The sequence below is a fragment of the Cavia porcellus genome, unplaced genomic scaffold (genome assembly GCF_034190915.1).
Source record: "Cavia porcellus strain 051 isolate PalLab524CR breed Dunkin Hartley unplaced genomic scaffold, mCavPor4.1 scaffold_32, whole genome shotgun sequence".
Taxonomy (NCBI): domain Eukaryota; kingdom Metazoa; phylum Chordata; class Mammalia; order Rodentia; family Caviidae; genus Cavia; species Cavia porcellus.
Genome location: NW_026947515.1, coordinates 39661066 through 39687119, shown reverse-complemented (window position 1 = coordinate 39687119; position 26054 = coordinate 39661066). Strand labels below are relative to the sequence as shown.

At 47.8% G+C, this 26054-nt stretch overlaps 1 protein-coding gene across 4 annotated transcripts in view; it reads left to right on the top strand.

Moving 5' to 3' along the window:
- Positions 1-25821, top strand: part of Usp43 (ubiquitin specific peptidase 43) — a 67238-nt gene extending 41417 nt beyond the window's left edge. For 2 of the 4 annotated variants that reach the window (XM_023563534.2, XM_013148702.3), the window contains exons 9-15: positions 1378-1481; positions 3800-3877; positions 5355-5481; positions 5588-5936; positions 8950-9108; positions 10352-10519; positions 24067-25821. In XM_023563534.2, coding sequence (XP_023419302.2) covers positions 1378-1481; positions 3800-3877; positions 5355-5481; positions 5588-5936; positions 8950-9108; positions 10352-10519; positions 24067-25100 — 2019 coding nt within the window. In that variant the 3' untranslated portion in view covers positions 25101-25821. The remainder of the gene's footprint in view (positions 1-1377; positions 1482-3799; positions 3878-5354; positions 5482-5587; positions 5937-8949; positions 9109-10351; positions 10520-24066) is intronic. The other 2 variants (XM_023563535.2, XM_063241996.1) reach the window with 2 other exon arrangements.
- The last annotated feature ends 233 nt before the right edge of the window (positions 25822-26054 follow it).

The following is a 26054-nucleotide window of genomic DNA, read 5'->3' as shown; positions in this document are numbered from 1 at the left end:
ATGGCACCTGTATACACTTGGTTCCTGGGAGGGTGGCAGGTGATAGCGCCTTGCAGTGGCATTGTACAGCAGCAAAGCTGTCATACTTACACTCAGAGACAGACAGACATGCTCATAATGACCAAGGGACCTCTCACAAGTTCCATTGCCACCTGACACCATCCCTTCCCCTTGCTTTTCTCTCCTTTGTTCATTTTTCCTCTGTCTGTCTGTCTGTCTTTCTTGGGCTGGGGATTTGTGCATGCTAGGAAAGTACTCTGTGCCACCAAGCTACCTACCTAAGTGAGGTAGTGAGCAGTGGTGTCCCCCACGTCCCTACAGCCTCAGGGATCAAACAGGACCTCGGGAAAACGACATCATTGGACCACAACCTTGGCCCAACCTTTGTTTTGGTTTTGGAGACAGAGTCTCACTATGTAGTTGAGGCTGGTCTCAGACTTGCCATGTACCCCAAGCTGGCCTTGAACTCAGGGTAATCTTGCTTCACCCCCCTGACACACGCTGCTGGGATTATAGGTCTGTGCCACCGTGCCCTGCTATTTTATTTTAAAATGAGTAAAATTTCATCGTGAGTCGGTATCACACTTTGTCCACCCATTCATGTGTTGATGTTGTTTCTGTGTTTTGATTACCACGAATAACGTTGCTGTGAACACTGGTGTGTAAGTGCTTTGTGGGTGTCGTGGTAATTTCTGTGAGAATTATTTTCAAAGCAAACTGTCGAACTGTTTCCACAGCAGCTGAGCCATTTTACATCCCCACAGCAGTCCAGGTTCTCCACATTCTCACCCATATCTGTTATTTCCCTTTTTTACTTTACTAAAAAATTTAAAATTGTAGACATCCTAGTAAGTACGAAATGGTTTTGATTTCCATTTTTATAATTACTAATGATATTTACCATTTTTCGGTATGCCTGTTGGTCATGTGTGTATCTTGGGTCATGTGAATATCTTAATAATGGATTTATTTTCCACTAAATCACTATCTGCTCCAGTTAAACACTTATTATTCAGATATACTGGGCTTATTTTTGGGGGGAGGTTTAGCATGTAAAACATAGTATTAAATCACTGTGTTAAAAGATAAGAGTGTGAATCTTTTTTAAAAAGCCTTTATATCTGTTGATTTGTAAATACTAATTATTAAAGAAATGTTCAAAATACACAGAAAAATGTGATTACATGTTTGATTAACTTACATGATACTTAAGAGTCTAAATGAGATCCTATCTCCAAATGCAAAATTTTAAACAGGACCGGGAATTATAGCTCATGTGAAGGCCTTGGGTTTGAGCCCCAGGACTTAACAGAAGAAGAATAATTTAAATGAACAGCTGGAATTCCTAACACCCTGTCTGTGTCTTTACCTCGGCAGAACCTGGGATCTCTGTTCTCCATCCGGGTTGTGGGACTGTCCCTGGCCTGCAGCTACTTGTCTCCACAGGACAGTCGGCCCCTCTGTCACTGGGCAGTTGACAGGTAAGGGGAGGCGCCCGATTTGGTAAGAGGCTGAATGTGCTCTGATTTGACTGGACTCCTGTGAGGCTATGTATCAATAAAAATACGCACAGTGGGGCTGGGTATGTGCCCTTGCTGGACCCTTAACATATTCTGCTCATTTAACCCTTCTGTCCCAGAGAGGATTTAACTTGCTCACACCCACACAACTAGTTAATGGCCAGCTTAGATTCACAACCAAAACACCCATGTCCATTTGATTGGGTCACACTACTGAGCCAGTCAGAGTGACCCCTCTCAGGTGAAGGAGAATGTGACCACTGGCCCCACACTGTAGAGGGCTGTGGACTGTGACTGGTGGAGAAGCCTGCAAGGTTTGTCTCCTGGCTCCCCACGTGAGTCCCTCTGCAGCCTGTCCCCCCACAGAGCCCTGCAGGGCCAGCAGTGTAGTGCAGGCCCTTTGGCTGTAAACGTTTGTTGTCTGGCATTTTTGCTCATTTTCCCACAGACCCAAAGTTCTCAAGACTGTTCAGTGGTTTCCTGACTTTGTCAACCAAAGCTGCTTGATGAGAGAGACAGAGAATCAGGATGGAGCAATCCAGAATGTTCTAGAACCTTTTGATTATATGATCAAATTCTGGCTCTTCCCCAAACTCAAAATAATCATGAAAAGTAAACATTTTGAACTGATTGAGAATTCAAAACCATGTCTGATTTATTTCATTTCACTTAACTTTATGGTTACTTCTATAAATTTATCCTTCCTTATGGCTGATTAGTACTTCATTATATATAATTATTCATTACATATAATATTCATGAGTAGTGTCTCAGATTATAACAACCAAAAATATAATGGGGCACATGTAAAATACATATTTTATGATTTAAGATTAATGTACTCAGTACATATCTCACATTTTCTTTGGCTTTCCTCTGTTGATGGGCATACGTGCGATCTCCAACATTTAACTGGTGTGAGTTACGCTTGCAGAAGCACAGGTGGGCTTGGATCATTGCGGGATGATGTCCTTAACCCTTTGGAGATGATACTCAGGAGAGGTATAGCTGAATCAAATGGAGTTTTTTTTTTTTTTCCGAGAGAATATTACCTTAATTTAGCATTGACAGTGATTGTATGTATTAGCAAAGGGAGAAGATGGTGGGCTTCCTGTCTCCTGACCAGCCTGGATGTTAACAGCAGAGCTCCCCCTGGCATCTTGTCTGTCCTCTTGGTGGAGTGGGAGGGTTGGATTGGAAACCTCAAGCTTGAAACGTAAAGAACATGGCACATCTTATGATGTGCAAAGAGCTGAACGGCCAGGAGAGGAAGCCCCATTCTCCTTTAGGGAGCCCAAGGCATGGGCGAAGGAGAGTGCGGGTCTGCTGTGCTCAGGACCTGGCGAGGAAGGAGAGAGAAGCAGTGGCTTCTCCCTGTTCTGCCCATCAGGAATGGTGCTTCTCCTGCTGGGGAAGGAGCGGGCCAGGCAGCACCATGCTCATAGTTCAGTTCTTTCAAGTCTACAGGAAGATGAGGAAAGTCAGTCAGTGTTCACCCCAAACAAAGTGCCACAAACAGGAGCTTGGGAGCTTCTCAGCCAAGCCTTGCTCCCAGGCCCCGCTGGCTCTTGGTCATGCAGGAAGGTGCCCCAGCTCTCCCCTAGATCCCTGGTTCTTAGTCAGAGGTCTTTGCAACTTCCATGAGCTTGAAACCTTCTATTGAATCATTTTAGACCTCACCTGGCTTGTCCCTCTTAAGTCTTTGGGGTGTGGACTTGTCTCCCTGGTGACTGCCCCTGTTGATTTCTGGAGAAACTCCCACACCTATCACTTCCTTCTGGTCTCCTCTCTTTTGTGTTGAGTCCTGCCAGGCTTTTCTGAAATGGAAAAGAGCTATAGGTTACCTAACACGGGTTTCCTATACACTGGTGAGTCTGAGGAATGTTTAGGTGGTGTGGGTTCGCTTGTGTTCTGTTGGGGGTGGGCGGCAGCTCTTTGGGCTTCCCCAGCGTTGGCTGTTTGTGTGGGATGATCATGTGGCGCTTTCTGTAGACACTGAGAAGCTAACTGGAGGCTGTAACGGGACTGTGGATCTGTGGACAGTTGATCTATGTCCTTGTTCCCCATCTTCCAAGGGCATGAGGGGAGTGGGATGGGGGTATAGGCCCAAGCCCTCCAGTGGAGTTTGCAACCCCAGATAGCTCACCTCTGTTTTCCGTTGGTTTAGGGTGTGTCTGTGTGGACCACCACCCAGGTTGCAGACTAAGTGCTTAGCCCTGCAGGACTGTGGGAAGGAGTCTCGGTGTTTCCTGCTGGACTCCCTTGCTCTCTCCCCTTAGGGCTTTGCACCTCAGGAGGCCCGGAGGCCCGCCCCACGTCAAGCTGGCCGTGGAGTGGGACTGTACCACCAAGGAATGGTGAGCCGTGGAATCTGCCTCCCCTGTAAATCCTCTCTGGGCCCTGCTCCCCAGAGTGACCGAAGGGCGGTGTACACAGCCTGAAGCAGTGTGCCCATCCCTCTGGGGGACCTTAGTGAGAGCTGGCAGTGTGTGAATAGCCCCGATAGCAATGGTAGTCATGAGAGGGCAGCTAGGGGGAGCCAGGGCTTGTGCATTTCTCACCTGTGCCAGTAGCCCCTGCCCTTCGCCCTGAGCATGTGAGTCTCCCTCACATCTTCCTGGGAAGGACCATGAGGTAAGTGCTATTAACAGTCTGCATTTCGCAGAGGTGGGAACAGAGGCACAGAAAAGTTAAGGATTGCTTAAGGGCTGTAGTGGATTGGTACCTGGTAGTCAACTTAAACACAAGCTGAACTGAATCAGTGTGGCACTGAGTGTGGATGGCCCACCTGGGGACTATTGCCTGCATAAAAAGGGTTCTCCAAAGTGGTATTGTTTGGAGCCATTGGTTCTCCTGGAGGAGCTTATGATGTGAACTTCCCTGATAAGAACTTGGCTATTACCATAGCAAGGAGGAGCTCAGGACCTTGGTGCTGACAGTGGCTGTGGTTCACTTTGGGGGAGCTCTGGTCCTTACTCTGAGCATTGCTTCCTGGCTCCAGAGGGGAAGATGTGTGCTGTTTAATCTCCGGACAAGCTGTCACGCTGGCTTCCTGATGTGTACTAGACTGTTCTCACTGTCACTGAGGATGGCTGTGATACTTTTCAGGAGAGCCCTGGTCCTTATTTTGAGTGTCACATTTGGCTCCAGTACAGAACCCTGGGCCTGCTGGCACAGCTCCTTCAGCCCGCTGGCAAAGACTTTCTAGTGTCCACTACTGACCTTTGGGCCTTCCCAGTGCAGATCCATGGAATAGAGTTGCATGGGTCATTCTCACGGGCTCTGTGTTTTCAGCTGAACTCATGCAGGTTATTGCCATGGGATCCAGGCCCTCGGCTGGGTTTTCTAGGTCTTTAGTGTTATGAACAGATTTCCTGTACTTTCTTGTATTTAACTCTTGGGTGGCCAGTATAAATAATACTATAAATTATGTGTGCTATATGTAATCATTCTCCTTGTAAACCCTGACTACAGTAAAGTCACTTGGCTCATATATGTCTGGGTTAAGTCTAGGATCTTTATTAGGCTTTATCAGCCATACTTTAAAAAGAATATTTTCCAGCCCAATTAGTGTTTATTGATCTCCTACCAGGCGTGAGGTCTTGTGCACTAGGAAAACTAACATAGGTAAGCCAGGACTTGGTTGCTTGAGGTGCTGGGAGGAAACACAGATGGGGCGTAAAGTCAGGATATGCAGAAGAGGTCCCAGGACGCCTTCGGAAGGGCACTGTAACTGTCCCTGGCCAGCATTTTCTGCTGGGTTTGCTGAGGGGACAGAGAGGCCTCTCGGAGGGGAGGGCCCTGAACACCACTGTGTCCTCTCCCTCCATGCAGCCTGTTTGGGAGCCTCCAGGAGGAGCGGGTCCCCGATGCAGACAGCGTGTGGCGGCAGCAGCAGGCACACCAGCAGCACAGCTGTACCCTGGATGAGTGTTTTCAGTTCTACACCAAGGAGGAGCAGGTCCCGCCCTGGGATCACTCCCTGGCCGGGAAGGGGACTGGCTGCCTTGCGGTGGGTTGGCTGCATGCTGCAGGGGGCCTCACAGGCCTGGTGGCTTCCTTTCCAGCTGGCCCAGGATGATGCGTGGAAGTGCCCCCACTGCAAAGTCCTCCAGCAGGGCGTGGTGAAGCTGAGCCTGTGGACGCTGCCCGACATCCTCATCATCCACCTTAAAAGGTTCTGTCAGGTGGGGGAGAGAAGGAACAAGCTGTCCACGCTCATTAAGTTTCCGCTCTCGGGACTCGACATGGCTCCCCACGTGGCTCAGAGGAGTACCAGCGGCAAGCCGCTGCCCGGTCCCTGGCCCTCCTGGAAGCAGCCAGCCAGCCTGCCCACCACCTACCCGCTGGACTTCCTGTACGACCTGTATGCCGTCTGCAACCATCACGGCAGCCTGCAAGGTGGGCATTACACAGGTGAGCTCGCCTTGCCCCGCCCCTGCCCACGCGGTCATGTCTGGGAGTCTTGGTTGTGGCCTGAGCCACCAGATGGCTCTAGAATTGGCATCTTTCTAGGTTGAGCTCCCACGGTGGTTGGCCCTTCACCTGCTGCACACCAGGACACCAGGGAGTGTGCGAGGGGGAATGGTGTCTGCTACAAGCTGTGAAGCTAATGTCACTTAAGCTGGTGGCTGTAATGTGAAGTTAGTGGCTGTCCAAATTTTTAGGCATGACAGATACGGGAAAGTCACTACTGGAATCAAGAGAATCCTATTTCTCATCATCAGTGATTCTACACAAGGACGCTCACTTCTCCCAGATTGGTGTGTTTTTTTTATGGGGTAATTTTAATTTCCGCTCCTCTAGAGAACTTGGCAGCTGTAAAGCAGAAAGAAAATGCTAGGTAACTCTCTCAGTGGTTCGGAGTCATCCCGAGAAGCTCTTTTAGAGAGTTGGGATTGATCTCGCTTCCTGATTACGTCCCAGCAGTATCTCAGGGGCCGCGGAAAACCTGCAGGAGCACCCCTGGCAGAAGCAACAGCTGAGTGAACACTGCGTGGACAGTAGTGGAGGCTCATCCAGATGGTCCTTGGGATTCCGAGAGGTTTAGGATGTTGGCGTCCACTGAAATATGGTACAGCCACCGTGGAGAGAGAGAAATGAGGGTGCCAGTGCAGGAACTGAGAGGGGTCTGCGGGTGGGGCTGGCCTGGTCACCCTGAAGTTGCAGGGGACACAAGAGCTGTTGGAGTGCTGTGTGGTGTCTTCCAGTTTTTCCAAAGCTGTCCTTCCTACCTCAAGGACCATTCTGTCTACTTCTGCAGTCTCTTCTGTGACCTAAAAAATAGCTCAACAGAAATTCTTCATGAAGAAAAAAATCCTGCATGACATACATACATATCTATATATCTATCTCTCTCTCTATATATATATGTCCATTTCTCTTGCTGTATTAACACGGATTTTTTTTAAGACAAAACTTGTCGTAGCTAAATTGGTCTTCGTATTCACAATGATGAAAGTAAGGACAGCTGAAGGCTGGATCTTGTGATTTCACACGCGGAATGTGCTGGTTTATTGTGTATAAACTCCCGAGAAAGCCTCATTGAAATTCAGAACACCGATGTAGATTTGCAGCAGGCCTGAGGAGCAGTCTAGGAACAGGCAGGGTTGGTCGCACGCACATGGTGAGCTTTGCCTTATCAAAGTCCAGATCCTCCCAGGGGTGAGTGGTAAGGGGTCAGATCTGCAATTTTGAGGTCACAAGTGACCCAGTTTCTGCAGAAGTCTGCCAGGGTCTGTGTTTGCTCACACCGCAGGCTACCACTTGCTAGAAAAAGCCTGCTTAGGACAAGATCAAAGGGAGAAGAGCCTTAATGGACAGAGGGCCAGGGAGGGTAGACACTTACAGCCCACACTGCTGAGAGGGATCCGGGCTGAGTGTGCCGGCTAGCCCACCTCACTGTGTCTCGCTCGTCACCACAAGCCTGCACAGTCTCAGAGTTGGTATAGCTCGGTCGGTGAGGTGTTCCTTTGTTTGTAGCCAAGTGCCTACCACTGAACCACACCCCAGCCTTCTGTTAGCACTGTGACAGATCCTGACAAACTGTAGGAATTTGCACTCTGTAAGCAGTAGGAGAGTGCTTGTTTCCCTGTTACCTCTCCAGGAGCACGTTATTGCACCTTTGGGCTTTGCTAGCCCAGTGTGGGGAACAGTGTATCAGTGGAATTGAACTGCTTCCTAACCGTGTGAGTCTAAGCTGCTTTGCCTGTGTCCAGCAGCTGTTGAAGTCCAAACTTGTGCTTGGTGGGCAGGTGCTGTGTTCATCATCTTTCAAACAGAGTGTTGTAACAAGCTCTGCCTCACTTCTATACTTGACTATTCCTGTAGACATTTGTCCCCCTACAGAGTCTACAGAGTCTTCTTTTTTCTTCTTCTTTTTTTTTTTTTTTCTGTCTTTTTGAGACAGGGGCTCGCTATGCAGTTCAGGCTGGCGTTGAGCTCACTTTGTAGCCCAGGCTGGTCTCGAACTCGCAACAATCCTCCTGCCTCAGCCTCCTGAGTGCTGGGATTATAGGCATGCTCTACTGCACCCAGCTTTAAATGACTTAACTTTCTTTCTTTCTTCCTTCCTTCCTTCCTTCCTTCTTTCCTTATTTATTGGTGCTGGGAATTAAACTCAGGACCTCACACTTCTCAGATGGGCACTTACCTCATTGAGCTATATTTGTGGCAATTGTTATTTTTTTTAGGTAACTAAATTGTCAATTGTTTCTTTTATGACTTCTCAAGTAATGATTGGAAAGCCTTTTTTTTTTTTTAAGCAAGATGTTTTGCCTGTATTGTCTTCTATACTTTGTGGTTTTACATGTTTATATTTAAATCTTCTCCATGGAGTTTCTTGATGCTCTTAAGAGAGCAAGACCCAGTTTTTCCCCAAGAAGATAACAGTTTGTCCCAAGACCACCACTAGTTGCAAAGTCCACTTGATCGCTTGAAAGCCGTTGTACCATAATAGACATCACATTTTTATGTGTGGGTCTTCGTTTATTTGAGACAGGCTTTCACTGTGTAGCCCAGGCTGGCCTTGAACTCATAGCAGTCCTCCTGCCTCGGCCTCCCAAGGGCTGGAATCAGAGGTGTCCACCCTTTCCAGCTTAACATGGCTTGTCCAGTATCAAAGGCAGTAAAGAAAGAGAGCAGTACGTGGCAGAGTGCATGTGACCACATGGGACCTGCAGAGCCTGAGCTGTCTGCTTATCTGACCCATGACAGCAAAAGGCTTCAAACTGGAAGGAACAATACTGTTTATCAGTGAGACTCTGGAGCGTAACTGGTGATCATTTCTGACTCCACAGAATTCATTTCTAGCCCCCAGGGACCTCTTCTCATTCCATTATGAGCAGGTCCATTTTTCAGCCAGGCCGGTGGGACATGTCCTCTGCCCGTTGCGGTTCTGGACATTCAGACTGCAGTTGGGACTTTGCAGCTTACTGCCGGAACTCTCTGGACGGCCAGTGGTACAGCTATGATGACAGCACGGTGGAGCCAATTCGAGAAGATGAAGTCAACACCAGAGGGGCGTACATCCTGTTCTACCAGAAGCGGAACAGCATCCCTGCGTGGTCGGCCAGCAGCTCCATGCGAGGTGGGTGCTGCCGTTGGTGGGGTGAGATGGGGTTGGGAAGTCACTTTCAGAATCAGGGCAGTTCTCAGTGGACCATCCAGGGCCAACATGAGAGGCTAGGTTACCACTCTGCAAATCCGAGCACTGCAGGCTCTTTCGTCTGCAGGGTGTGGGATGACTGTCCTATAAGTCAAGGAAGGGGAAAAGAATGATTTTGCTGGGTGTGGTGGCAGGCACCTGTAATCCCTGCATTCAGCAAGCAGAGGCAGGAGGATTGCCTCAGGTTTGAGGCCCGCCTGGGCTACATAGTGAGACCTTGTCTCCAAACAAATAGCAAAACAGAGTGTGATTTATTTGAGTCCTAGCAGGGTGACTCCTGGGGGTGTGGGATCCCATGTTCTCAACCCTGCTGTTAATGAGCCAGATTTAATTAAGCTTGTGACATACAAATCTGTGTTAGGAGCTTTGCTAGTCCTGTTAGAAGGGTACAAGGCCTCTCCAGAAAGTGTAGCTGCTTGATGGTACCCAGCAGTCCATTTATAAGCTTGCTTTGAAGTCTAGAGGAAAAATGTGCCAAATGGCCCCCTTTCTTTCCGTGACTGGTTCCACTCTGCGAAGCAGCCATCCTAATTTAGGGATGGGAGAACATTTAACAGAAATAATCAGATTTTGTCTTCACCATCATCGAAAAATGGCCAGATAAACCAAGAGTTCTCAGCGGGTCTAAGTTAAACCTCAAGCGAGCCTGAAAGTCTAAAGTGCCACAGTGGAGAAGGCCAGCTTTTCTCACTGTCCTGTGTGATGCAGATAATACCTCCCTCCTGATCGAAGGGTGGACACCCTTATGACCATTATAAAAGTCTGCATTTCCCCGAACGTGGGGTCTGCTCCTGTGACATAGTTTCCTGCCTGGCGACCCCTGGGAACTAAGGCCAGGGGTCCTGGGAGTGGAACTCTGACCCTGGCTGTGACTGTGAGTGCTGAAGTCCTTTGTTTCTGGAAAAATAAATTTTAAAAAACAGGAAGCCAGCGTTGGTAACCGGTAGTTCCCCAGAGAGCAGTTCAGGCTCCTCCAGGCACCTTCCTGTCTGTGCCCACCTGCCTCTCCCTGAACCTGTAAGGTCGGTCACAGCGGTGCCCACCAGAGGCGGAGGTCTGTCCTGGCATTCAGCACCGTTTCTGCAGGGATGGGGCGTGGCCCTGGGATGCTCCGCTGGTTGCTGAAGTGGGGGTCGGTGCACCTTCTTCTGTGCTTCCTCTGCAGGCTCCACCAGCTCCTCCTTGTCTGACCACTGGCTCATGAGGCTCGGGGGCCACGGCGGCAACAGCACCCGGGGCAGCCTGCTGTCCTGGAGCTCTGCCCCCTGCCCCTCCCTCGCCCGCGTGCCCGACTCTCCGGTCTCTACAAACAGCCTCAGCATCCAGGAGAAGGGTACGTGCGTTCTACTTGCTGATTTTCTGCAGCAGCTGTGGGCTCTCCCCTTGGCCAGAGCGTTGGTCCCTCCTGGCCTTGAGAGTGGAGTTGGTTGATAGAACACGCCGTGCTCCTGAGCCACACAGGGACCATCCCACACCTGCCTGCCTCTTCTGCCACTGTCCTCAGTCTACAGGTCCCAGGGGCTTGTGTGTCCACAGGTGGCGGATTGAGAATACACGGAGGAGGGGCTCATATGTACTGAACAGGGGGGCCTTTTCTTGTTATTAGACCTACACTGGTATGTGTAATAATTATGGCACTGGCACGGATTGAGTATTATCCGTATCTACCGATGATTTAACGTATATGGGACCATAGGCATAGGTCCTACACAGACACCGAGCCATTTTATACCAGGCACGTGCGTAACTGAGGGCTTCAGTGTCTGCAGGAATCCTGGGGTGAGTCCCTGGGGATCCCAAGGCTACATTCCTTCTTGGCTCCAAGCTTGTGGTCTTGTGGGTGTGGACAGAACAGAGGTAAGTAATCGGGAAGGAGATAGAGAGGCTGGGGAAGAGTTCAGTGGCTTGGCAGGGAAGACCTTTCTGAGGAGGTGGCGGTGAGAGAGGGTAGCTCCGGGGGAGGTCAGGGGACTGCACTCCGGGAAGGGAACAGCCCGGGCAGTGCCCGGAGTCGGGCTGGAGGTTGAAGAAGCCAGAGCTGTGGAGTTCTTCAGTGTCCATCCTGGGCATTCCTATTTGTGTTTTCTGTTTGCTTTTTCCTCTGAGTACTGGAGATTGAACCGAGCTAGAGCTCCGTCCCCTTTTTATTTTGTGCTTTGAGACAAGGTTTCTCTGTCACTTAGTTTCCTAGACTCTGCTAGAACGCGCGTTCTCCTGCCTCGGCTGTCCAGAGCGCTGGGATCACAGGTGTGCAGCACCCCACTGTTCCTACTGCTTATTACAGTGCCCGTGACCCCCAGGTGGGCTTTTGTTCATCTGTTGTGTGCTCCCTGCGTGTTCATGACTTCACATGTAGGAGAGCGTCTATAAAACAGAATAGTGTTCATCCCTAAAGCACTGCCTGCGTAGCATCCCGGGCCATTTCCCAGTCCTCCCTGGGAGAGAGGTGTCTGACAGGACCCTGCTGGGGGCAGCTCCAACACAAGTCCTGAGGAAGTGTCAGGCGCACCCTGGGGGCTCTCAGGAGACCCTCAGGGCTCAGGGATGGGGGAGAGGATCAAGGTTCCTCCAGCCGTTCATTTCCAGTCCCTGAGCGTAAGGAAAATCGCTGGGATCCTCTCCAGAGAGGCCCCGGGGCTTCGACCTCCCCCTTTCCAGGGCAGCAGTCTTTCTTGATAAATTTTCACTGTAGCTTTAATTGGGGCTCAGAGATTTTTTTTTTTCTTTTTTGGCTCTTTGCAGGCAGTATTTGGTCTCAGTTTGCATTTCTTCTTTGATCTGGACCTTATCTGAGGGTTTCAAGACAATTGTTTTGTCACCTTTTTACTCTTTATCTCTAATTTGGTAGATTATGATTCAAAAGTGTGATTTTCAAAAGTTACTCTTTTTGCGATCAATTTTCCTGCGTACATATAAAAGAATACATATTGTCTAGGGAGAAATGTGAGCTTTATTGAATAACTGTGGGCTGAGCTGGTCCTTTGTCCCTTTCCCCGTGTCTGTAAATTTATCTTCTCTGGGTGCCTACACTGAAACCGTCCTGCTGAGCTGTTTTTTAAATCATGCATCCCTTGAATTTTAATAATTTTGTCTTATATTTTAGCTGCTTTGTGAACAGGTATCTGCAACGTTATTACTGTTGGATCTTTTTAAAAAATTAACTGAGCTTTTTATCATACTAATGTTGCTCTTATCCTGCTTAATGTATTTAACACCGTATATACTTTGCTCCAGGTTAGGAATTCCATCCTTTGGTTTTTCCTTTTCTTTGCCTTTGACTGCTGTCATTTGACTTTTGGCCTTTCTCTTTTGCTTGGTGAACTTTCTTTCTGAAGTAGTTTTAAGTGGTTTGTGGTAAATAACACGTTGCTGGATTTTTGCTTGGTTTCATGTCAAAATTTCAGAGCCCCCCGCCCTTTGGTACAGTGCTGTGGATCACGAGGCCTCACGAGGGCTAGGCAAGTGCTCTATCCTTGAGCTGCACCCCGAATTCTCGAGCTGGTCTTACAACTGGAGAACTCCATTCATACTAAATATAACTGCAATATTTGATTTAACTCATTTCGTATTTTAAAACTTTGTTTCCTTTCCCTTTCTTTGATTTGATCTCTTTTTCCCTTGTCGAATTTGAAGTTTTATTCTTTTCTACCTTGTTATAAGTGCTCTGTGCTTTCTCAATTTTTATTTGTTGTTTTGTTTGTTTCTTTTTGGAGGCAGGGTCTCGCTACGTAGTTCAGCCTGGCCTTGACTTCACTAAGTAGCCCACGCTGGCCTTGAACTCACAGCAGTCCTCATATCTCAACCTCCTGAGTGCTGGGTTACAGATGAGCACCACCATGCTTGGCTAACATTTTAGGTTGACACAGGGCTTGCTAAGTTGTGCAGCTGGCCTCAAACTTGTGGGGTCCTCCTATAGATTCCTGAGCGGTAGCGATTACAGGTGTGAACATCCTGTCACTCTCTTCTCTCCCTCAGTAAGAAGAGAACTATATAATATTTCTATTGTCACTTTCCCCGCCATTCCCTCCATCATGAGAGCTTCCCAATGCTCCCCTGTGCTTCGGGTCTGTTCTGGGAAGTCCCCTCCTCCTCCCACCTGTTAGAATTTCTGCCCCACCCGGATTTAACCTAAGCTGTCATTCTGAGGCCGTCTGGCTTCCCAGGTGCAGAGCGGATGGACAGTTCATAAACTGTAAGGTCCGCTGCTGTAGCTGAGTTTTCTGCTTTTATTTCCTGTTCGTGCTGAGGTCCAGGTCCTGCTTCATCCACGTTGTGCAGAACTACTGTTGGGCACATGTGCTGGCGCTCTGGCCCCTTTCATAGCCACACATTTCCTTGCAGCAGGAGTGACAGGGTGGGAGGGCTGTGGGTGGCATTCCTTTCCTTTCAGGCCGCTTTAGCTGTTTCCCACGATCTGCCTGTGCCCGGGGTGACAGGTGAGAACCCAGACTGTTCTCTTTCACATGAGTCTAACTCGTTTTTTTTGGCTGGAAGCTTTTAAGATTCTCTTTGGCCTTTGAGTTCAGAAATTCTATCAGCAAACACCTGGGTATGTGTTTTTGTGCATCAGCCTTACCTAGGACTTTGGGATTCCTTTCTTCTCACAGGCTTTAGGAAAATACTCCTTTGATTTTTTTTTAATTGTTGTCTCTCTTACTTTTCAGATCTCTTACTTTTGATCTGCCTGTCGGGTCTTCTGAGTCCATCTTCTCTGTTTACAGCCATCTCTCTCGTGGCCTCTGTCTCTTTATAATTTTGCTCTATGATGTGAGTCTCAACAGTGATCCTGCAAGCCTTCAGTTCCTTTATTGAATTTTAAATCCTGGAGGCCACATTTTCTAGTCCCGGCATTCTATGCTTCAGTCTCCTGGAGATTCAAGTTAATTGGTTTAAAGTTGTCACCTGCTTCCTCTGGCAGCTCTGTTTCATTATGAACCTGTCTTCATTGTTATCTTTTTTCCTGTTTCTGACTCCGGGACCCCTTTACATGCTGTTATTTTTCTGTTTCTTCCCCGAGGCTCTACCCTGCCTTTCTGGGGAGCAGTGATGACCCCTGGGGAGATGGAAGGGGCAGTGATTTGGCTCCTGAAGGCTGGCGCTGTGACAGCCAGCCTCCTCTTCCCGTGGGGCTTGGCCTTGGAGGTGGAGAAGGCCTAGCTTGTCTTTGTAGCTCTGCCTGACCTTCCAGGGGAGCAGAGGGTAGTTTGGGGGTCAGGCTTGCCCTCACTACACTCTGAATTGCAAGTGGAAATGGTCACCAGGCTGTGAGGAAATTATAAAGACCATAAGAGACGCTGGAACAAGATAATACCAGCCAACCTAGCGATGGACAGGTTCTGTAACTCAGAGACAGATACGTTTCCAAGTACAGATTTGATCTCACAACGTGAGGCCCCTAGTGTGCGTCCCTTCGTTTCCAGCCACAAGCCTGTCTTTCCTGACTCACTAATCTTGCTGCTACCCCAGGGCCTTTGCATTTATGGGACTTCCTCCCTGGAGCCTGTTTTCTGCATCTTTCCTCATGCCCACCTCCCGCAGGAAGGTTTCCCCTCAGATGCTGCTCATCACTCCCGTGGCACCCATTTCCCCTTCCTCTGCCTCACCCATTGCACTTATCACGCAGGACATGATACACTTTGGGTTTGGTCAACCCCGTAAGGACAGGCACTTTATATTTGTTTCCTCAACTGTGTCCAAAAAACATGAAAACAGCCCCTGGCATACAGTAGGCTCTCCTAAATATTTTTTGAGTGAATCTGTGAATTCAAGCTGTTAGAGAAATTAAAACACTTCATCTGTGGCAAGTGAGCTAGGGTGGGGAGGAGCGGTCCCCAGGCTCACCACTCACACCGCACAGTGTGAGGTCCTCACAGTGCCTCATGTCACTGGGCAGGGACCAACCTGGACATCAGGATGGCCACACGTGGGCAGGAGCAGAGGTGGCGTCTGTCGGAGCGGTGTCTGCCGGCTTCAGGCTGCCAGGTGCACGGTGGCAATGCAGACGGCTCTGGCGGGTCCCGGGCAGCTCCACAGGTCCCCTGTGAGGCATGTGTAACTTTCAGGAAGATGTAGCCGTTTGTCTCTGTCATGCGGCGTCAGCCACCTGACACTCAGGCCAGACTGGCCGGCAATAAGCAAGATCCTGGATTTCTCTTACAGGGTGCAGGGAAGTCCATGTTAGTGCTTAGGGCTCCTAGAACAGTGCCCTTCGGCCACCCAGAACTGTACAAGGTCCATCAATCAGCCCAAGGGAGGAGCTTCAGGTCTTGGGTAAGAAGTGGAGGACATAGTACCCAGAGACTAAGCATCAGCGGGAGTGTGTTCTCATTCCTCCCATCCTTCCGCTGTAATTTCTCAATTATATATCACCCCCTCCTGTCGTAATAATGTCACGGATACAGCGACAGGAAGTGAAGGCAGGGTGCTTCTCACCACTGCCCAGAGAAACAGGAGAAGCGGTTCCGCGGCGTCTCTGACTCCTGTGCTGCCTGGCGCAGGCCCTGCTGCCAGCCCTGGCCTCGGGCCCTTTCATACCAGGAAGAAAGGAAGGATGCTATGTAGAGCAGCTGCCAGGTCCTCCGGCCACCTGCCACGGCTCCAGGTGACATCCTCATGTCATGAAAGGCGAGAATTCACAGCTTTGTCCTCCCAACACAAAGCTCCCTATCTGCCGTTCCTGGGGCCAAGAAACAGGGAAAGGGAGAGCTTCACACACATCTCAGACTCCAGAGTGGCGTTTTATCTGGGATTCGGGAATTTAGTGGTGGAGCAGCAAGGTCAGGCCAAGCTGAAATGACAAAGTATTTTGGGTGAAGTTGTGTCTATTCCTGGCTAATCTACAGAAATGCTTTTTTAAAAAGCATCAAAATTATCTGTGAAAAATCTGAAAGGTGAAATCTTGTGGAGCCTCTGAGATGCTATCACACTCCTGTGGCTACCAGGGCCCTGGCCTAGATCCCCAATCTCCCGAACGAGTGTGCAGCAAAGGCTTCAATAAATGGGATAAGTGGTATGATTTTAGGGCTCCAGGAGGGTCAAAACCCTTCTAAAGAGTTGGAGACTGTGGTGGCTGAGACAGGGGATGCCTTGGGGCAGCCTGTATTTATTATGTTTGCAAACACTGGAGACTGAACAGACCTTGGGAGTGGTTCAAGGACTTTGCAGGTAACAAATTAGGTTCACAAGAAGTATTTTAGGAGAAGATCTCCATGTTGCATTTTGCTACAGGGGTGAAATGTCTGTGGCTACAGTCTTTATCTAGTTAATTGGAGTTGAAGCAGGGTCTCCTCAGGTGTTATCTTGCCCCAGCCCTGCATGTGTGCTCAGTTTCCACTTTTTGTTTTAAATTTTACTTTGAAAGTGGTAAAATACAACAGGACAGAATAAAGCCAACTAAGATCGTACAGTGAAATTGGTACAGAACTTCACAGCAGGTTACCGGGATAACAGTAACAGGTATCACAGTATATTTCGTTATCTTTACAATAGTTGTTCTTTCAATCACGAATATCAAAGTGAAATGAAATATAGAACATTATAAACTTATCAAAACAGAATATTGAATAGAGCAGTACCATTAATCAGAATAGAGCAAAACAGTAGTAAAAATATTTGCCTTCAAAGAGATGGTAGAAGGAAGTCCCCCTTATTTGCTATGGTCAACCTCCCAGGAGATGCTCAGATTTCTGGCTCCCATTTGCTAATGGGGGGACAGGGGAAGGGGGCAGGGGAAGTGGATGTTTGACTCTAGGTCATGCATCAGTAGGCTCACTACTGCTTAGCAGGGAGGCAGGCTGGTTGTTTGGTTTCCCAGCATCCTAAGTTCCAACATGGCGCGGATCTCAGGAGCCACTGCTGGTGGTTCTCCCCCTGGAAGGGCTGCAGTCTCTCAATTTCCACTTTCAATGGCTCCCAACATATTCCTCCTTTTTGTTTAATTGTCACACAGCATGAGTGGTCAGTTGAAGCTTGGAGAGCTGTGCTTGGAGAACTCTCACAATTTAAATCCTGTAAGGTCCATCAATCTATGACAATAAGTTACAGGTGCAGCCAGCAATTGTGCAGTGTGAGCCCTTTTTACAGCTCACATTTCACTGTGGCATTGCACTGTACCTTTTGAAATTATACTTCAGGAGGTTCAAGACCACCTTAAGATGAGACCTGTATTAAATGCAATCAGACTTTTGTTATCTGTCCATGTCAGTTAGGTCTCTGCAGGAATGGCCTTGAACCATGCACCTCTTGGCTCTACAGCCAGTGTCAGCCATCAGGATGAGTCACGGCCAGTGCTTGACCAAGTTGCTTTCCACGAAAGCTTGAGAGATTTTTCTCTCCTGGGGCCTCTCTTAGACACCATTCATCAAAGATCACTTTCCTCTGTGGTCTCGTAATCTTGATCAGAAGACCAGGGACTCACTGAGTATCTATGGAAGATGCAAGCAGAGATTCTTTTATGTCCCGGGTCTGCATTGACCTTGAAGGGCTGGGGCCAAAATACTGGCTATCTTCTTAGCCCATCTGTTTTTCAAATTTTTCATCTCTAAACCTCGGTTGTTGAACATCCAGAAGAAAAGATTGATAACAACACAGTGTATCAGAGGCAGAGAGTTTAACATTACTATCTTAGCTAAATATGAAACACCTTAAAACATTAAATGAAAGTTGTTTTCTATTATCCGTGGATATTTTAAACATTTGAATATCTATAGGGTATTAACAGTTGCATATTTTGCACAGAAAATCAGGAATCAAAACCATATGCACATCATAGCATGACAATTATGACATTTTTATAACAATCTGAATTTTTGTTTTGACATAAAATACCCCTTTTATCCAATCATCCCTACCTAACACATAAAGATTTTTATCTAACTTACTGACCTTTAGTGGAATGTGAAGCTTGTAAGTTTTTGATACCAGCAGAGGTCTAAATATGAAACAAAATTTTGCTACCATAAATAATCCCAGTTTTACAGTTTGGAAAGCCATTATATCTGGAAGCATGAATACATTAATATACCGCAAGGTTAGTAATAATCTGCCACAGCCATAGGAAACCTTTGCACAGGCATCTTTGAATCAATAAATTTCCTGTATCATTTCTTTTGGTGATGGCCAGTGTAAACACATTACAATAGTATATTTTGTAACTTTCTTTTTGTCTCCCTTAAAGCTGTGGAGATCACTGGGGCCTTGAATCAATAAACAAGAACTGGTTAAAAATATTACCAGGCAGCTGTTATGTCAGCTGGAGTCCTGTCCAAAAATCTCAACCCCAAAGGATTTTGTTTGCTCTTAATAAAATATATTTTTAATTTACTATTTTATTTTATTTTATTTTTGGTACCAAGGATTGATTTTATTTTTGATAGTCATGACCTTGTGCTTGCCAGGCAGGCACTTGTACCACTGAGGTAAACCCCTGGCCCCATTTTTTATATTTTTATTTTTCAATGGCTGGTGAAAAACCCTATCATAACATTTAACCCATTAATTTTTTTAAACCATAAGACACTCAAGTCCATAATAAATAATAATATATTACATTTACATAACCGATCTTTGTGTAATTTGTACCAGCTGGCATTTGGTGGCATTTGGACCAGGTGGAAGCATGTTTTGTAATTTTATAACCCAAATAAACCTCTGATCAGATGATCAATAAATGCAAAAGGAAAAAGTGAAAAACTGTTGAGCTCAAAATAAAAAGACCAGCTGTTTATAGAGCAGACAAATGGACAAACATGGACAGAGGGTCTGTACAGATTCAAACAAACACAGACAGAAACACAGTTTGTCGGGGTCTGTGAGACCTCCTAAGTTCCCAGGGGGGGCTATTTATTGTACCCCTTTGCTGAAATAGTTCACTTCTCACACCCCAAGTTCTTGGGGCTGGAACACCTGTTCACCTGCAGCACCCCAAGCCCTCAGGGCATTCTCAAGCACCACTTGGGCACTCCTATATGGGCATGCTGTTGGTGCCACACGTGTCAATGATCACTAGCTCATTTGACTCCCAACAACTGCATACAAGCCAACTGGACAGACAGACAACAGACAGACTGACAAACATCTTACAAATCAGAGTGCACTCAAGTATATTTTTAGCCAAACTGAATTATAATAATGTTTTTAAAATGTATAACTATAAATTGACTCGTCAGATTTGTTATAGGTGAATTAGCAGAGATGTCGTATAAAAAGATTTAGTAAAGACAAAGTCTTACCTATAATTAACGTATAGTTTTGTATATTAAAAATTCTAGTAACTTGTATGTCCCTTTCTTAAACTTTCAGTTGGGTTATCTTTATATGTTTTTGGTTACCGTCTCCCAGGCATCCTGGGTCCACTGAGGTTGGTTTTAGTTTCATCCTTTCCTGTCCGTTCTATAGTTTCTGAGGCATCACTGTCACAGGACTGGGTGTCAGCTTCTGGGGAGGGGTTCAGATCCATGACACAGCCGGACAGCCTGCTCGGGCACCCAGATGGGCCAGTTAGCATTTCCCGGAAAGACATAAGCACACCCTTGCCCCCACAGTAGCCCTGCACTGGGTGCTTTTATTGTCTAGTGTGAAGATCTTTCCAACTGACTCGTTTTAGCTTTCATGTGATTGTGTTATCTTTCAACTACCATAGTACATCTTTATTAGAATTTAAAAATTTTAGGTAATATATACTGCCAAGTGAAATCTATTATGAGGTGAACACTCCCTTTTGTTTTTTGAAATTTAAATTGTGTGTTTAACTATTTTAAGACCTAAAGATTGTAAAGAATTTTTGTGGTAAGGTATAGAGGGGGAAAAAAAAATCCTTCTGCGTTTGTATTTAGGCTCCTTGGGTGCGCTCTTGCTGTGGGGACATGCAGGTGTGCTCCTGCTCTGCCCTGGAGGCTCTGCTGTTGTTGGGGATCCCAGCACCGTGCAGTGTAAACTTTGGATGCATCAAACATGTGTGCAGGTGATGGGAAAAATCAGGATGGCTCTGGCGGGCCAGCGCTGTGTCCCACCTCTCCGAACTGTGTCTTGCCTTTCCTGCAGGACTGTGTCACAGCATTGCTGGTGGCGGGCCTGTCATTGAGAGGTCTGCAGACCCTGGAGGAATTGGCTCCTCAGCACACCGCTGCAAACTCTGCAGTGTAGGTCCCGCCTTGCCGGGCCAGGCCAGGCCAGGCCTAGGGAAGGTTCTCTGTGCTCTTCCACCATTTATATGTTCTTTTAAAGGCAAAAGTCTGGAATGGCTCTAGATGCTGATGGCTAGAAATCAAGCCTTGGGATGTCTCTCTCGCCCACTGAAGGAAGTCTCCTCCACACCCTGGGGCTGCTGTTCTAAATCCGTAGTAAACTGGTAACTCAAAAGCAAATCACCTGCATATGGCAGCAGAGGCACCCCTTGCACCCTGCAGGTTAAATCAGTTTAGCACTTTTACTAGGGTGTGAAACCTGTAAATCTGTAGGTGTCACATGCAGAGGCCAGTGGCTTTGGACAGTAACAGAAGCATTTGTCCCTGTGTCTAAAAGCCCTTTAAGGGCTTTTTCTTTAATTATCAATTTTATCTCAGGATGGTCCTGCTTAATCTGAGGATATAAAACCCTTAGGTGTCCCCTTTCTTTACTTACAGATTTTCCAATTTTTGTCAAGGGAAGAATAACCAATTGCAAAGCAAGAAACGGGGGAGATTTGAACTGTGTTTTGAGCCAATTCAACTGTAACCTTGATTTCTCTTTGCAGGTGAGACAAGCAACATTGTGTCTTTACCTCCCTTGTCTGGCCGAGCTCCAGACTCAGTGGAGCTGTTTGGTTCACTCCCCTGCTTGGAACTTGATTGCAAAACACTGCTCCAAGCCAGTTTCCTTGTGGCCACCCTAACAAGCCCACAATCATCAAGACACTTCTTAATCAAAACTGAAGGAATCAGATTCTAGGCTGAAAATGTCTCAGGGGAAATTATTTTTCTTGCCCTGTGTGCCTTTTTAAGATTTTTTCCAACTCGTTCCCAATTATCAGTATCTATAATGCCTGTCTGAGGAAACCATGGATTGTGTTTGGTTACCTACCTCTTTTAACATTTTTGCTAGGTCTTTCTTGGGCACAGAATCTCCTGAGCGTTTAAGCAGGTCTTGGAGCGGCCATGAGTACCTTTGCTCCTCAGCTGAGTGTTTTTGTTGTTTCTAATAACTGAACTCAGGACCTTGTGCCTGCCAGGCAGACACTTGTGCCGCCGAGCTGTATGCCCAACCCTATTTTTACTCTTGAATAAAAGGGCTTGTTCACAGCGGGAAGGCTCACCCTTGTTCCTCTGTTCTCCCCGAGTTCCTGGCGAGGTTTTTCATACAGTGGGGACCTCTCCATATCCAAACTTGCCACTCTAGGTGGACTTACTGGTTCAGGCTAACATTCCCATTCCAAGGATTTCATTTCCCTGTTCTGGGTGCCTGTTATCAGGGACCTGGCCTAGATCCCCAATCTTCCAAACGAGTATACGGCGAAGGCTTCAATAAATGGGCTAAGTGGTCTGATTTCAGGGCTCCAAGAGGAAAAACCCTTCTACAGAGTTGAGACTCTGGCGGCTAAGACAGAGGATGCCTCTGGGCAGCCCGGATTTATTATTTTTTTCAAACACTGGAAACTGAACAGATCTTGGGAGTGCTTCAAGGACTTTGCAAGTAACAAACTGCCTTAAGGAGGAGACCTCAGGAGATCTCCATGTTGCATTTCACTACAGCCTGTGGCTACAGTGTTTATCTCCTTAATTGGAGTTGGAGCCAGGTGCCCTCAGCCATTATCTGTCTTGCCCCAGCCATGCAGCAGCCCTGCACACACGCTCAATTTCCACTTTCAGTGGCTCCCAACATGTGGCCAGGAAGAAGTGATCCCCACCTTCCTCCTGAGTCACTGCTTTCCAGGGTGCTTGGCTGTTGTGCGGGATACCTCCTCTCCCAGCATGCACTGTGGCCCCCTGGTTTCCCTGGGCTCTCACCGTGCAGCTGAAAGTCTCAGGTCCCCTCCATGTGGTGCGTGGAGATGGCTGTGCTACCCGTGGGGGGGCTTTAGTGTTAGTGGTCCTTACGCATTCTCAGAGTTACTCTCCGTCGCAGCCCTTTTGGACTGCCGTGGACTGGGTAGCTTGTCAGCAGCAGGAATTTGTGCCTCACGGTTCTGGATGTCTAAGATCAGGTGCCAGTGTGGTCAGGGTCGGGGCGGGGTCCTCTAGCTGCAGGCAGCTTCTTGTTGTATCTACCGGAAGAAAGAGCTATGATGTTGCTTCTTCCTCTTCCTCTTCCTCCTCTTCCTCCTCCTCTCCTCTCCCTCCTCCTCTTCTTCCTTCTCTTCCTCCTCCTCCTCTTTTTCCTCCTCTTCCTCTTTCTCTTCTCCTCCTCTTCCTCCTCCTCCTCTGCTTTTTCTCCTTCTTCCCCCCTATTTTGAGGGATCCATCCACCTTCACAGTCTAATCCCCTTCCTAATCACACTCCTATTTGATGATGAAAGAGCATGTGGATAGCAGCCACTGTGGGTGAGAGCCTTGGATGGTTGACTGGCAGCTTCTCTCCAAGTGCATGTGCCTGTGCTTGTGCCTTGTAGCTTTGGGTTTCAGTTGAAGATTTCTTTCTTAGTGCAGGCGCATACAAATCAAGACTGCGATGGTACAGTGACGAGGAATGGGAACTTCTAAGGAAAAATAGTATCGGTTATATGTATACCCTCTTCAGAAATACTGAGATACGGGGAAGAGCTAAAAAGAGAAGCCGTAGTACCTTAGGTGTTGGGGTCTGTTTCTCCATCCTTGCTTGCATGTTTCCACAGGCACACATAATACAGACGCATGTGTGTACATTTTTGCCGTTTGGTTTATACTGCTTTTTAGACTCTTATTTCTGTCCTAACACTATATATCAAAAACATCTTCCAGCTATTTATAGATACTGTGAATCACAATGGAGACATATGGGCAGCTCTGATGGAATTAACCATAGTTCTTTTTTTTAGCTTATGGTGGGAGAACTTGTATTGGAAAATACAAGTACCTGATTTGACTTGGAAAAGCAGAGACTTTTGCTTGGCATTCTGGTTGGTGGACATAGCTAAAGATGGATGAAGCTGGGCAGAGTGGCATGTGCCTACAATCCTAGCTATTCAGGGGGCAGAGCAGGGAGACTGAAAGTCTGGGACCTGCTTGGGCAACTTACTGACACCGTGTCTCAAAATAAGAAAAAACACAGGTGGTGTAGCTCAGTGCTCCCTAGGTTTAGTCCCCAGTGTCACCTCCTACCCCTGAAAAGGATGGATGATGTGAAGTCTTAGGTTAGTTCCGTCTGAGAGTGCGCTTTGCCAGTGGTCTGTGCTGCCAGGCACGTGGGTGCAGACAGCCCTCTGTGGCCCCAGGTTCTAGCCTGGCACAGTCAACCACCTACTGGCCAAAACATTTTTACAAAACTGCATCTGTACTGAACATGTACAGACTCCTTGTTCTTTGTTGTTCTTCTAGAAATAATTTAGAAATGATTTAATCTACTCTAGATGGACAGATGTACATGGGTGATACGCAAATATCCAAATCACATGCAAATACTGTTTTACACAAAGCACTTGAGGTGCTATAGGGTTGGAACATCTATAGGTGGAAGGTTCTAGACCTAAACCCCCGTGGATAACAAGGGGTAACTGTACCTTCTTTGGCTTTGGTGAGTGAAGCCTGGCTGGTAAGTGAGACCATTGGAACCCTGTGTATCTCTCCAGGGACAGAGATGTCCCCAGTGCCCGGCTTGTGTCTCATATCTCAGACTGCTCAGTGAGTGTTTGCTAGATGGCTGGCAATACAGTTGGTCCTGTTGCAGGTGAGGGTTATTTGGGTGAGCTAATGGTCTCGGTGTCTCTTTCAGGGGCCTTGGAGTCCAGACCTTTGGTTCGGGGTGCCCACGGCAGAAGCATCAGCATGAAGGCGCCCACCACATCCCGAGCCAGGCAGGGGCCCTTCAAGACTGTGCCCCTCCGGTTATCCTTTGGGCACAGGGAGAAGCGACCTGGTGCCTCTGTCGAGTTGGTAGAGTACCTGGAGTCCAGACGCAGACCTCGTCGGTCCACCAGCCAGTCCATTGTGCCCCTGCTGACGGGCACGGCCGGCGGGGAGGAGAAGTCAGCATCTCCCAGGTCAAACGGCACCCTCTGTGGCGAAGACAGTGGCCAGGCTAATGGGAAAGGGCCAGCAAGGGTGCCCTGTCCCTCAGGCTACCCCAACCACCACCCGGCCACTGGATACTCTGATGTCCTAAACACAACCAGGACATGGAAGGAAAGTGCCAGTCAGGATATCCGGCTTCCCAAAAAGTTTGACCTGCCCCTCACCGTGATGCCCTCCCTCGAGAACGGGAAGCCGGCCCGCCCAGAGGGCCAGAAGACCTCAAACTGGAAGGGAAGCCAGAGTAGCCCTCCGTCCCCCTCCACGGGTTTTTCTAGAAACTGTCAGGACAGTGGCCAGGGTACCTTGCCCAAGATGAGAGCTGCCGCGGACGAAAGGGCCTCTGAGAAAGACAGGTTCCCACAGGGCGCCTTCACCCTGCTGAGGTCCATGTTTTGGAAGAAGGAGAACAGGAAGACAGACCGGGCCCCCGGCTCCCTGGAGAGTGGCAGGGTGAGCCCCGCAGTGGATGAGCAGGCTCCAGGCTCGTCGATTGCACTCAGGATGCCAGAGGGCCTGGCCAGGGCCCTGGGCGGCCACCTGGAGAGGGATGTCCGGTCTGCACCCAGCTCTCTCCACCTCCCTCGCAAGGCCGGCAGGCCCCCACGCCCCAGTGCTGCCGGCTTCTCACAGAAGAGCACATCTGGGGAGCAGACTTCTTACGGCACCTTGCAGAGGGTGAAATACCACACGCTTTCCTTAGGAAGAAAGAAAACCTTACCGGAGTCCAGCTTCTGATGGGGCATTTCTGTCCTGTATGAAGGGATGGGAATTTGCCCTGAGTAATTGTGGGTGGTCTGTATTCACGGTGAATTTTCAGGAATCCAGTTGTCTTGTGATCTGTGAAAGAAAAAAATGTTTTTGTTCTCTATAACTGAACTCTGGATGCTTCACATCCAAATCACAATGTCTGAATACTGTAGGTGCCGTTGTATGGTTGGGTGCTTTGATAGAGCCTGGCCACGAGAGGGCGATGTTGGGCCAACATTACCAATTCTAGGCAAGAAGGGATTATTTTGTTTTAACGTCACGGTCTGAGTGCCTGTACTAAAAGAATCCAGGGTCCTATCAAATATTATCATTGGCTTCTCTTTTTACTTTCTTTGTTTTTATACAGTGGGCTTACAAAGGAAACCTTTTCCTTTGAAAGCTTCTGTGCATAAACATAAAAGATGCCAAAACAGAACCAAATAATAAAGGGAAAAGATGATATTTAGGAGAAGACGAGGTTTTAGGACAGATGGAAAAAAATGGTTGCTATTTTAGGAGAGTATTTAATATATAACAAAATGACTATTACACTTTTGCAGATATTTTAAAAAGATAACTATTTTGATACCGGAGGAAAAAAGCAAGCTTTAAAAAAAGTGTAACTATGAGACCCAAGTGTCATTTTAATAAAATCGTGTCGGTGACATGTACGGGTGGCTGGCTGCATTATTAAAGTTTGATAAATGGCCTTGTTTCCGAGTGTGTGTTGCTATGGCTGTGCATGCGTGGCTGCTGCTTCCTGAAATTTAAAAGCACCTTCTGGTGGTTTTGTTAAGAAGTAGAAGCCCAAGGGTTTCTGGTTTCTGGAGCACTAGCCTGTCTCGGTGGACTGGGCATGTTCCGTAGCATTTATTCTTTAAAACGCCCTGTCATTTCCTCTTAAGCCGCTGCGCCTGACCCTGGGACCCCACCGTTAAGATC